The 12,915-nt window shown below is 63.8% G+C and overlaps 1 protein-coding gene across 11 annotated transcripts in view; it reads right to left on the reverse strand.

Moving 5' to 3' along the window:
• Positions 1–855: 855 nt before the first annotated feature.
• The window catches only part of CHLSN (cholesin), a 149,357-nt gene continuing 137,297 nt past the window's right edge, over positions 856–12,915 (reverse strand). For 10 of the 11 annotated variants that reach the window (XM_070567345.1, XM_070567347.1, XM_070567346.1 and 7 more), the window contains 2 exons: positions 4,608–4,689; positions 856–1,590 (listed from right to left, as the gene is read on the reverse strand). In XM_070567345.1, the coding sequence (XP_070423446.1) occupies positions 1,402–1,590; positions 4,608–4,689 (271 nt within the window). In that variant the 3' untranslated portion in view covers positions 856–1,401. Of the gene's footprint in view, positions 1,591–4,607; positions 7,361–7,475; positions 7,652–12,915 lie in introns of those variants that run through there. The other variant, XM_070567353.1, reaches the window with a different exon arrangement.

The raw sequence follows: 12,915 nt of genomic DNA on the forward strand, positions 1-12,915 counted from the left end.
AGAGGGAAAGGCTCGAGTGGGCAGTGAGGGACCTGCCTGGGCCCCTCTGGAAGTGTGGGCCCCTCCTGGGCTTGGTCACCCACCCCAGGGCCCTACCTCGCCGTTCAGAATTGGCCCTCGACACAGGGGTTTCATGATAACTGAAGCTGAAGTATCAGAAAGGCCTGCCGGTCACAAACCAGGGCTGATGACGCGGCTCTGAGGCCATGTCCCCGGGGGCCAAGGCCGGGGAGGCCCAGCCAGGCCAGGAGTGGCCACAGGGAGGCTGGAGACCCTATTCTGGAATAAGGGGCCCACACACAGGCCTGGAGCCTGGGGCTCACGGTGGGCATTGTAACTACAACACGCCAGCTCACATCCCACGGCTTCACGGGGGTCTGGGCACCGCCGCAGCCCAACAACGCAGCTTACGAATCCGCACCTGGAGCAGGTCTTGAAGCCACCCCGCGCAGCCGGCACTTGGTCTGCTGTGTGGGGCGGCCTAGGCCCCATGCCGGCTTCTCACGCTGGAGGAGAGGCGTGGACACTTCTCCCCCTGCATCTCTGGGGTGCTCAGCGCCCTGACTTCCAGAGGCTCGCCGCCTGCGCACCCATGTTTATGCAGAGAGCAGGCGTCTCCCCGGCTGGGACGGCCGTGGGAGGGCAGCCGGTGCAGTCACCGCCGACACTGGGAAGTGACGGGCCTGCGGAGCGAGTGGCCGGTCAGCGCTGGCGTCCAGGAGTGCCATGGGAGGAGCACGCCTGGACGCCGTCTGGGGAGGCCTCGGCCACGGACGGCCTCACGGCCCGAGGCTTGCTCTCAGAAGCTCTTCACGATCTACATGCAAAGGAGCACAAGTCACACCGGACAAGAGCCACGGCCGACACGGGCAGGTCTTTATTGAAAACACAGCCAGGTCTTCCCTGGAAGTGGGCAGCGAGGCCGTGGCACGGCCCCAGGAGGGAGGCAAGAGATGGACAAGCCAGGCCTGGGCCCCTCGGCAAATACAGGCCCAAACCTGGGGACCCCCACACCCCAACGCTGCAGACCAGGCTGGTGTGAAGGGCGAGCGCGGGATCTTTGGTAGAAAAATAGGCATTTCCATCATGAAGCAACTTCCTTGGCAGCTGGAGGGCAGTGGGAAGGTAAGGAGTGGCGGCTCTAGGTTATTCCAGAGTGACCGCGTTCTGCTGTAAACGGGTTAAAACTCGTCATCTGTGAACGGTCTCTGGCCAAGGAGGGTCAGGAGAGAGAGGCGGTCCTTCTGAGGGTCAGGTGCCAGGAGAAGCAGGGACCTACCGCCCACCGGCCGGCGACCCTGCCTGCCCCATGCTGGGCCCCCACCTGGGTGAGGGGTCAGCTGCATCCTGCAAAGGCTGGACCCCCCGCGCTGCGGCAGTGGCCTCACCCACCGGCCGCCCCTAGGAGAGCAGCTGGAGCACCTGCCGGAGGCGCTGGGTCTTCTCCAGCAGGAGGGGGTCCGGGCTGGCGGCGCCCGCCTCGTCCAGCTCCTGCATCAGAGCTTCAGCTTTCTGCACAGTCAGCTCGCGGGCCCGGCCCCTGAGCCCCTCCAGGTAAGCCAGCAAGGTGGAGAAGTGCTTGTCGGGAACCTGGACGGGAAGAGGACAAGTACTGTCAGGGGCAGGCAGGGGTGGCAGTGGTGCAGGGACACGAGCAGTGGAGACACGAGGTGCTCACAGCGTGGGCTCCTGGTCCTGTGGCTGCGCCTCGGGTCTCACCCCTGTGCCTCAAGGGCACCGTCTGGCCCAAGTGTCCACACACCAGGGCCTGAGGAGCTCAGGTGGCTGGGCAGCAGAGGACACCCCATCGGCAAAGGGCCCTGGGCCACACCTGCTCCCCCTCGGTCCCCTCGCTCCAGGATGACAGCACTGGGGGAACGGGGAGGGCGGGCTGGCCTGGGGGCCATCCTCAGCTGGCCCTGGGCCACCTCCTCACAGATCAGCTCTGGCTTGCACCAAGGGGGCCGGCAGCCATCAGTTTTCACGCCCTCCTGAAATGCCACTGACAGTAAATAGATCTATTTTCAGAGATCAATCTGCCAGGACAGAGAGGACGGAGGAAAAGGAAACAGTCACGATGTTGGGGGCTGGGGATGAACGATGACCGACTCGGAAGATCTGGGGCAGAAGACACTTCAGCTGAGCAAAGCAACTGGGCAGTGGGTCGCCCCCCTGCCTGCCCCCAGGCGGCAGAAGTGGCTGTGCGGTCACTCCTAGGAGAGCGAAGATGAGGCTGAAGACAGGAGCGGCTGGAAGTCCACTTAAGAAGCAGTTAGCGGCCCGCACGTCTCGACTTCAAACCCACGACAGAGCCGCAGTGATGGAGACCGTGGTCCCGGCACCGAGACGATGGATCCGTGCACAGAACCGAGAGTCCAGGGATAAAGGCCGACACCCGTGGTCAGCCGATTTCCAACACAACCTTCTCTCCATCTGCGATGCCAGGACAACCGGATGCCACGGGCAAGAGCCTGAAGCCGGACCCTGCCTCACACCGTGCACAAAAGTCAACCCAAAACGGATCACAGACCTGCAAGTAAGAGCTAAAACCGCACAACTCTTGGAGGAAACACAGGAGGAAATCCGTGAGACCTCGGCTCAGGCAATGATTTCTTAGCTCTGACACCAAAAACACAGGCAACCCAAGAAAAACTAGGTATATCAGCCTTCATCAAAATCGACACCTGCCCCAGGACACTCCCGTGCCCGTGAGGGCTGTGGTCTCAGCCAGGGGGCAAGGGCCACCCGGCTGGAGCAGGGGCCCAGAGGTGCCCACAGCCCCTCCTCAGGGAGCGGGTCTTGCCGCGTCCAGGGAAGTGGGAAGCGGCCTGGCACCTGGTCAGCCCAGTTGTCACCCCAACACGTTGGCCAGGAGCACCTCACCCCTGGGAGGGGAGGGGAAGCTCCCGGAGCCCAGGCCCAGGCAGGGTGGGTGATGAGAGCTCTGCACACAGCTCCCCGCTGGCTCCCCGCAGGTGACGCCTGCTCCAGAGCGTTCTTGGGATGGCCTGTCCCCTGGGCCTGGGCTCTGGGGACAGATGGCTGCCAACCTGCTGGGGGAGCCCTGAGCTTCCCCGAGTGGGGAGTCGACTTGGGGCTGTGCAGGACAGCGGGCTTGTGGCAAGGATGCAGCGCGTTGTCACACTCAGCGCGGGGCTCCGGAGCGGGCCGCACTGCCGGCTGATGATTCCTGCAGTGCTGCTGGCACATCCTGGCCCAGCCTGTGCGCCGGCTCACAAGGCCGTTCCCCCTGCTGCACCTGTAGCCTGACTCGAGAGCTCGGCTCACAGGTGCCTGCTTCCTGGAGGTCCCTCCCCATCACATGCACGCAGGGTACCCGACCTCAACCTGTTGGCCCTGGGAGCTGTCACAACCGTAACGAAAACCATACTTGTCGAAACGGACGATGAGGGCGATGGATTCCAACCCTGGGGGGAACACGGGTCTGTGCTGACAGGACTAACTCCACCGCGCACGGGAGGCGGCAGTGGTCAGCACAGTGACAACTGACCCAGGCAGCACCCACTGACGGAGGTGAGGATCGGTGGGCAAAAGTCTGAGGAGAAACGGGGTTTCCGTCATCTCAGAGCAGCTTCCCGCAGACACGCACCAGCCGCTAAAGGCAACAGTAACTCTACAGAGAAAAACCAGGCCGACCCGAGCTGGATCACGTGAGCACCGTCAGCACAGACCACCAGGACACGCTGGGGGCACCAACGGGCCCCACCGAATCTGGACGGGGACAGACGAGCCCAAGCTGTCCACATCTGCAAGATAACTGGCCTCGCCAAGCACGTCAAGGTCATGAAGAGCAGGTGAGACAAGGAAAGTTCCAGACTGCAGGAGACCGCAGGAACAGACAAGCAAACGGGTGGGTTCTAGACTGGGTGCCCCGCACAAGGACGTCGCTGAGAAGTGGGAGGGATGGCGGCCACGTGACAAGGAGCCCCCGACTCTGAGTGGCTTGTGGTTGCACGGGGGGATGTCCTGACCTGTAGGGAACGCACACTGGAGCGTGCTGGAAGTGGTGGCATCTCCTAACCTCAGCCCCCACCCCACCCCAACCCAGGATTAAGAGGGTGCCCCCGGGTGAGACGGGGCAGGCCAACAGCCCAGGCCCCGGAGCCTGGAGGCCTGATGGCCAGAGTCTGGCGGCTGGACAAAGCCCAGCTGGGGTGGAGGGGCCCCGGGGCAGGCCGACAAGGCTCTTGCTCCCTGACCCCAAGCAAGTCCCTCTCTCTGAGCCCGGGGTTTCATTCTGTAAGATAAAGGGCTGGACTGGTGACCCCAAGAGGGTCCCCCACAAGCTCTCCAGCCTCTTTCATAACCTGGGATGGGCCTCGAGAAGAATGGCCTCAGGCAGGGGCCTGGCTGCTGGCGAGGGCAGCTGGGGCCTGCCCTTCCCATGCCTGTGCTGGACCAGGGGCTGAGGGCGTGAGGGGCTTGGAGACCTCGGCCTGTGGTCTGAGCAAGCCTGCCAGTGGGCTGTTCCATCCTGGTCCCTGGGAGGCCCGGCCCCGCCCCCACGTGCACAGACCTCCCGTCCCCGGTCCCCTGAATGCACAGACCTCTCGGCCCCTCCCGCCCTGCCCCCCGCGTGCACAGACCTTGTCGCTGTCGTACATGTGCAGCAGGAGCCAGGTCTGCCTCGTCTTCTGAAACCTCCAGTCCTGGTGCTTCTGGGCCCAGCTGGGAACGCAAGGACACGACAGCTCAGGAGGGGCCAGGAGGAGCTGGAAGGGTCTTGTCCAGGCCTGCGGGGCTTCTGGGGAGGACCCTGCCCAGCCCGAGGGAGGCAGACGCAGAGCAGAGGGGGCTCAGAGGCCTGACCTCCGCACGCCCGCTGCGGGCCCTTGGCCAAGCCGGGCCTGCCCAAACATCTGCAACAGGGCCTAGTCCAGACGGCACGGGGCCAGGGCTTTCAGCTCTGCAGTTCCAGGATTTCGTAACTGTACTGTGAACACCCTGCATCTCGTGAATTCAGTCATTCTTCTGGAAGCACTGACTGTGCGCTCCGGCAGGGATGGTCTGCCGCTAGAGTGAGGGCAGCCTGTGGGCCGCGCACGTGGATGGAGCAGGAGGGAGCAAGCCAGGAGGAGCCGGGAGCCCGCACCTGCCATGCAGGGAGCCACGCTGGGCCCTCCCGCCAGGCGTGGACCTCAGCCTGGGCTCGTCCGGCCCCTGCATCTGCTGCTCCCATGATCTCCAGAGAGCCTGTCTGGCCGGCCGGCCCTGTTACAGTTCGTCATTCTCTGCAAAAGACTTTCCCTGTTCAGACCACCGTGTGGCTCATCCCCCAGTTGTGCCCTGGCCGATTCACCTGCCCGGAGGACAATGCGTGGCCTCGCTGCCCGCAGCGTCTCCAGGGTTCCTCCTGAGCTGGCAGAGGGTATGGGAGGGGCCGTGTGGGCACCCAGTTCCACCAGCCTGGTTCCCATCGCTGCTGCCTTGACAGCGTAGACAAGCCACACATCCAACCTGACCCTGGGACTCCAGGCTGCGTCAGGCTCAACCACCCGCGTGGCCGACGGAGCCCCCAGAAGCAGCTCGGGGTGTCTGTGGACAGGTAGGACCAAGGAGCCGTGGGCTGGCTTCAGATTGCTGACAGGACACAGGACGCCAGGGGCTGGAGCCTGGAGTGTGGGTTCCATGGAAACCCATGACAGGCAGAGAGATCCGCTCCCTGTCCCAGGCCCTGTCCCAGTGTCCCCACACGAGAGCGTCCCTGAGCCCGATTGCAGGGCACAGGGGCAGAGAGGAGGCCCCCAAACTGCAGGATGACGAGAACAACGACTGAAAGTGACAGCGGGTGACGGCAGGCAGAGAGGACAGACCCTGCCTGGCCTGCAGCTCAGCCCAGGACACACCTCCCCGGAGGCAGAGCCCCCCGGGGATGGAGGATCTCTGTGTATTTCCACAGTGAGCAGAGAAAGGGAGCGATCCGAGGTTGGCAGTGGGGAGTGGGGGCCTGGAACGGGCATGGGCTGCCTGGTGCTGAGGCTGAGCCCGACCCTCTCCAGCAGGTGGAGGTGTGAGCGGCTCTCAGCACCGTGAGGTCACGGATGAAGGATGTTTCAATGCCCCAGATGGGGGCAAACAGCAGCTCAGTTGCTGCCCAGCTCTGAGCCCACAGTGCCCCCAGGGCCGCAGCGTGCCCGGGCAAGGCTGATAGGTGTGGTGGTGGCTCCGAGGCCCAGGGACAGGCCCAGCTGTGCTGCTCAGGGCTGCAGCCCCACAGGGAGCGTGGGATCGAGGCCCTGTCTGAGCCCACTTCTGGCAGACTTCTGAGCCCCTGAGCCGCAGGACTGTCTCCTTCCAGGCCCCTCCCAACACCGCCATCTTCCCTGGGGCGCCCTCCCAGCCCCCACACGCATGGCAACGCCTGCTTTCAGAGTCATCCCGTGAGAGCATGGTCTGGAGGTGCCAACACTGCTGACACGCCAAAGGCAGAGCTCCCTACCCATTCCCTTAGGCGACCAGAGAAATCAGGACTGATGGGGCCTCAGGCTGTGATGGGTGGGGCAGCCTCTTGCCTCTGCAGGCAGGACCCAGCCCCTGGCACTGCGCCCTGTGCCTCTCCCCCACGCAGCCTCACCCCTCTAGTTCCCTCCATTCTGCCTGAAGGCTGATCTGACCCAGAAACAAGCTGCTCCCCCCTCCCTCGGGGCGCCCCCAAATGCTGGATCTCCCTCTGCCCCCAGCCCAGGCTGCTCCAATTGGTTCTCCATCACTGGGAGGTGGTTCCCGCCCACCTGTGAATCAGCGAGCTGCTCTGCAGGCCCCCAACCCGGGCTCCATCGGCCCCGACTGGCAAACTGTGCTTCTGTAGGGTGGGGCAGGACACCACTGAATTTCTCTGTGAGGAAAGGGAGTAACTTAACTGAAGACATGTTTCCTATAAAGAAACTGGGAGACTTTGGTGAGAAATACCGACCCCCTTGCTCATGCAGACTGCTAAGTCACGGGCCCTCACAGGAGGGGACGGCACAGCTTGGAGGTCTACCCCATTCCAGGAAGAGCGGCTGCCCCCAGGCTGGAGCACATGGGATCAGGCAGCCGGCCGGGACGGGAGGACCCTGGGGCCAGGCCAGCTAGGAGTTGTCAGAAAGATTTCAGGGCTGCACGTGAGGGGTCACAATCGGCCGGTGGTCAGCCCCACTCCCCACCAGACGTGGGGCTCCCCTGGTCCCCTGTCCCAGGTCACAGTCTGTAATGAGGATGCAGCTGCGGGGCCGGGCACTCAGCCCCGGGGACAGGACGCCTCCATCACGGTGGAAGGAGGGAGCAAGGGGCACCTCCTGGTCCAGGTCTGTCAAGTGGGGCAGGAACACCTGCCTCGCCGGGGTCCTGATGGGGCTGTCTGTACGGGAGAGGGAGGAAGTGGCCTGTTGACACTCATGCTCTCAGGAGCTCCCACCCCCCTGCAGCGACAGTGACGGCCCTGCTGTGACAACAAGCACCCGGCAGGCGCTCACCAGCCTGGATGAGGAGGCTTGACTCTCAGGTGTCTACTGGGGAAACGGGGCCCAGCGCCCTGGGTGGAGTGTGCTTCCCTGGGTCATCCTGTGGCTCCGAGGGTGGGCAGCCGGAGCGGTTCCTTGTGCCGCCAGCGGCCCAGGGGAGCTCTCTGCCCACAGCAGCTGCAAGCAGTCTATGGGGCGCGGGCAGGAGATCAGAGGGGCCCCAGGAAAGGAGGGAATGCAGCCAAGCCAGTCTCTCTCCTCGTGCCCGGCAGGGGCCACAGCTTGCCCACAGGCCCAGGTGCTGCACCCCTCCGCCCCCACGGTGGGACCACCAGGCTGACCTGCCCTTCCAGGAGGCAGGGCAATGCGTGCGACGCTCCGCTCCTGACAGCCTCAAAGGGCCTTTATCGCCTGGGTGTGAAGAACCACATCCACCAACCCTTAGTTTAAAAACAGGGACCCTTTCCCGAGCCCCCTCCAGAGAAACTGGGGGGAGGGCTCTGGCACTGAGACGCCACCGGAGGCCACCTTGAAGCCAGCGTCTCGAACGTCTGTACTGTCACAGACGCTGCCAACTAGGGGACAAGTCGCCCCCAAAACCAGCCAGCAGGAGGCTCATCGGCCAAGGGCCTCCTGCCTGAACCGCCCTGCCCTCCTCGGGCCTGGTGCCTAGACCCCCTACAGGACACATCGAGCTGACCATGGAGAGGGGCAGCACCCCCCGCTCCCCGGACGGCCACACTCACAGGCGCCAGGCCAGGGCAGCTCCGAGTGTCTCCTGAGCCCGGCCGAGGGGTCTGGGCCTCTCAGGGTGGAGCTCGGGCGAGCCCGCCATGAGGGCCGAGCCTCGGTGTGGGGTCTCAGGAGGGGAGCCGCGTCCTGGGCTGTGATATCCCACAGACGCCCAGGGGTGAGGGGAGGCTTATTTCTGACAGAAGGGTAGGCCAGGGGTCATCATGGCCCCAATCCCACGTGCATGCACGGGCCCAGCTCCCCCGCATGGGACTCACAGCTGCCAGGCAATCCCGGGGTCCACGTGGGGCAGTCTCCCCACCAGCCCACGGAGGACGTCCCTGCTGAGTCCTCTGAAGCAGCCCCGGGAGGAGAGCTCACAGTCGCAGGGGTGAAGCCTAGGGCGCTGAGTGCTCCACGCCGCGGGTGGGCCTGGTCGCTGGCATTGGGCAGGGCCCTGCTGCTCTCCCCTCCCCTCCTTTCATCTGCTCTCTGGGGACCGGGCCCCTGGCCCTCCTCTTATCTGGATATGGTCTACACTGAGTGGCCACAAGCACCTGCAGGCCTCCTGGTCTGTCCTTACTCCCCGCACACCCCCATCGGGCTCCATCCGCATCCCACTGGGCAGCCTGAGGTCCACTCCTGTGGCTGGCGCCTGCCTGGCCTGTCCACCTGCTCCTCTGTCCAGCCCCGGCCCTGGCTCCCTCTGTCTACAGCAACTGACCTCTGGCCGTGACCTGTGACCCTGCCTGCAGAGGACCAAGGGCCAGAGCCCAGTGGCTCCAGCCCCGCAGGAAGCACCATGCCCTGGCGTGCACACTCGGGAACGTGCTTCGGCTCTCAGGGTGGCTCTGGGCGCCGTGTCAGCCCCCACGTCAGAGGAGGAAGCCGAGGCCACAGAGAAGGACTAGCTTGAGGACCCACGATGACAAGTGACAGAGCTGGCTCCAGCCCAGGCCGCCTGTCCCCAAGGCTGGTGCCTGTTCTAGCTAAGGTCCCACCCCCAGGCCCCTGGCTGGGGCAGTGCTCCAGGGGGCACAGGCATGGCTCCCATATCGTGGCAGGGACTCGGTGCGGGCTTGTGTCGCCGAGCGGCACCCACTTGGCCCTGGGAGCGTAATACCTGCAGCCCAGCCCCACCTCCTTTGCTGCCAGCCGACGGAGCGATAGGCACCTGTCCTCCTGTCCAGGCTCGGCCCCACCCCCCAGCTGACATCACAGGGACCTCTGGCCACGAGCCCGAGGGACAGTTTTCAGTCATGTCAGAGGACTTGCCGCACTGATACGTTTTTTTTGTGAGGAAGACTGTCGCTGAGCTAACACCTGTGTCCGTCGCCCTCTATTGTGTGTGTGGGACGCCACTGCAGCACGGCTTGATGAGCGGTGTGTAGGTATGCACCCGGAAGCAGAACCCACGAACCCCGGGCCACCAAAGCAGAGCATGTGAACTTAGCCACTAGGCCACTGGGCTGGCCCCTGCACTGATGCTTCTGACACCGTCTCCCCTGTCACTCTATAGTCATCAGCAATCGGGGAAACATGAACCAGAACAACCAGAAATGCTCAGAAATCGGTAACTGTCCCATGTGGCTGAGAGAGCCTGTTCTTGAGGGTCGCTGGTATGGCCTCTGCAGGGTGCACCTTCGAGACCCACAGTGCCAGGTCTGGGCATCGGCCTGAGAAACACATGTCGTCCAGGGAGACGTGTCCCACACGCTGAGAGGTGGCATCTCCCCCGGCTGTCCCGTCTTCCTGCTCTCAGTTGGTGGCATCACTACCTGTCTGTCGCCGGACCTGAAAGCTGGGGCCACCTGACACCCCTCTTCATCACCCGCACGTGGCCTGTGGATTCTGCGCGTGTGTGTCTGTAGTAAAACACATGGTACGAATGTGCCATCTTAACCACCTGGCAGTGCACAGTTCAGGGGCGTTGAGCACATTTACGTCGTTGTGCAGCCATCACACCGTCCATCTCCAGAACTTCATCTTCCCAAAGAAGCTCGGTCCCCATTACACACGAACTCCCCAGCCCCTTCCCCCAGCCCCTGGCCCCACCCTCTACTTTCTCTGTCTGAATTTGACGTTCCAGGGGCCTCACGTAAGTAGGATCACACAGTATTGTCTTTTTGTAACTGTCTTATTTCACTCAGCATAATGTCCTCAAGGTTCACCCATGTCGTAGCAGGTGTCAGAATCTCCTTGTGACAACTTTCACCGTTTTCCACATTGTGTTTATCGGTTCACCTGTCGACGGACACTGGGGCTGCTTCCACCTGTTGGTCACCGTGAGTAGTGCTGCTATGCACACAGGTGGCATGCATCTGGTGTCCTGTGGGTTCTTGCCTCCTAAATATTTCTCCAATCTGCCCCCTCTCTCCCTCTCTCCAGGGCCTGCCCTGGGCTGCTGCTCTGCACTGACCAGGCTGGGGCCTGACCAGGAGGCCCAGGTCTCAGGCCCCGGCAGTGCAGCTGGCCAGCGCCCACTGCTGAATCTGGCGAGTCCCAATTTCCAGGTCCTGGGCAGGGGTGCGGGGTGGTGGGGCGGGCAGTGTGTCTTTTGCGAGCTATGCTTGTGATAATGAAGAAACCAGGCAGACAAGCAGGTGACCAGAGATGGGTGTCCTCCCCAGCCTCGGGATGGCCCCCATGTGGGCACACGCTCACAGCACAGCAAGCCAGCCCCTGAGACCCGCCCGTGCACATGCACTCAGCAGGACAGAGTTCAGTGTCCCGGCCAGAGTCGAATGCGAGCGGCTGCAGCCACGGCAGAACCACGGAACAACAATCCACCCCCACGACCTACAAGCAGCGCCGGGGAGTGGGGAAAGGTCACAGTGAGAGTAGGTCTCGGCCAGGAGGAGGCAGCGGCCAGGTCCCAGGCTCAGACCCCTGCACGGGACAGAGGATACAGACACCCTCTGATGGGCAGCAGGGACAGGCAGGTGCAGAGCCCACCCAGATGGGCTCTGCTGGCCAGGACTCGCCCACAGGATTGCCTGGGGCGGCATGGGGGCCAGCTCCTTCACACCCGGTGTGGTGTGACTTTCCAGAAAGTCTGCAGCCTCTGAGGGTAGCATGGTGAGGGGCCCACCGAAACATGTCCTGGGTGGAAGGTCTGGGCCAGCCCTGAGCTCCCTGCAAGCAGGTCCCCGTCATTCTGGGCCCACCTCGTAGGAGGGGCACACGGCATGGACGGTAACTCGCACAGTAACTACCTCTGGACCGGCCAACCTCCCAGTTGACTCTGAGAAGGAGTCACCCCTCTCACGGGATGTGCCTGGTCTCCCTGGTTGCCAACAGCCCTGATGGCCCCACCAGCCGAGACCACCGGAGAGGCCTCCATGCTCCCAGGAGCAAGGGCCCTCAGACACCTGGCTTCGTGACCCACGCAGTCCCTTAAGGTTAGGCAAAGACAAGACATGACGTGACGGGCTGTGGCAAGGCCGCGAAAGGAGGGAGGAGGCCTGCCCTCTGGACGCAGAAGCCCCCTCGCGCTGGCCCCTCGGGGAGGCACGGCCTTGGCACCGATCAGGGCTGGAGCGTCTCTCCACACCAACCAGCTTCGGTCCTGGGCTTTGCTTTGGGAAGACACCCCAGTGCCCCGGCTATTCTGCGTGGATGTGGTTTCCCGGGGTCGGGAGGCGTGGAGGGCTCCGAACAGCAAAGGTCCTCTCCTGACCTCCGATACATGCACCCTCGGGACCTGAGCGCCTCCCCAACTCTCCCGGGGCCACAGGAGTCGGAGGAGGCCAAAGGATGGAGTGGCTGACTGAGATGCTGCTGGGGACGCCGTGCTGGACATGCCTTGCGAGAGTCTCAGAGGTGCCCTCCCTGGACGCCTCTGGACACCTGCGTGACCTCTGCCCCCAAGCATTTCTGAGGCACCAGCCAGCCATGACACCGCCTCTACTTCCTGCGGGACGTGGCCCAAAGCTTTCTGGTGGGCGAGGATGATTCGCGACCCCGAAAACCCACTGCAGGTAGGTGGTCTGCTTCCGAGGTGGGGAAAGCCCCTGGTCGAATGGGCCGTGCTAGCCACCCCTGGACAGCAGCTCTGTCCCCGCCAGCCCTCCCAGCCTCCACGGCCCGAGCTCCCAGGGCTCAAGGGCTCCAGCCAGGGGTGGGAAGGCCCCACCCCGAGAGGGTGTCTGTCAACGTGTCAGAGCAGGCCAGTCCTCTCCATGGCACGCTGGTTCCAGGAGAGCTCCTCCAGCTGCCAGGTAGCCCAGAATGCGGGAAGACCCCAAGGGCCTGCACGGCACACAACCATGGGTCGTTAAGGCCGATGGTCTGCAGATGGGGTACAGGGGCTGCTGGTCCAGGCCGGGCCGCCTGTCCCTCAGCTCTGACAGCTGCTCAGGGTGAGGGGGAGCAGCAGGTAGAGAGAACAGACAGCTTGATCGGCGTCCCCGCCCCCAGCAGGCACCTGGAATCTCCAGCAGGATTCCGGCTCACCGCTGACGAGTGTGGAGTAAAGAGCCACCAGCCAGCTGTCCCTTCAGAGCAGCTCCAGCCCTGGGGACACACCCCGTCCTCCTCTCCCTGCAGAGGCAGCGCCCTGAGTCCGTCAGATGCGCCTGGTGACCCCTCCAGTGAGGAGCCAAGAGGGGGCGGCTCAGCTGCCTCCTGCGTTACCCAAATTTGCAGTCAACACTATACAGAATGTGAATCAAAAGCACAGCGAGACACCACCCCACACCTGCCAGGATGGGCATCGTCA

The sequence above is a fragment of the Equus przewalskii genome, chromosome 12, assembly GCF_037783145.1.
Source record: "Equus przewalskii isolate Varuska chromosome 12, EquPr2, whole genome shotgun sequence".
In the NCBI taxonomy this organism is placed as follows: Eukaryota; Metazoa; Chordata; class Mammalia; order Perissodactyla; family Equidae; genus Equus; species Equus przewalskii.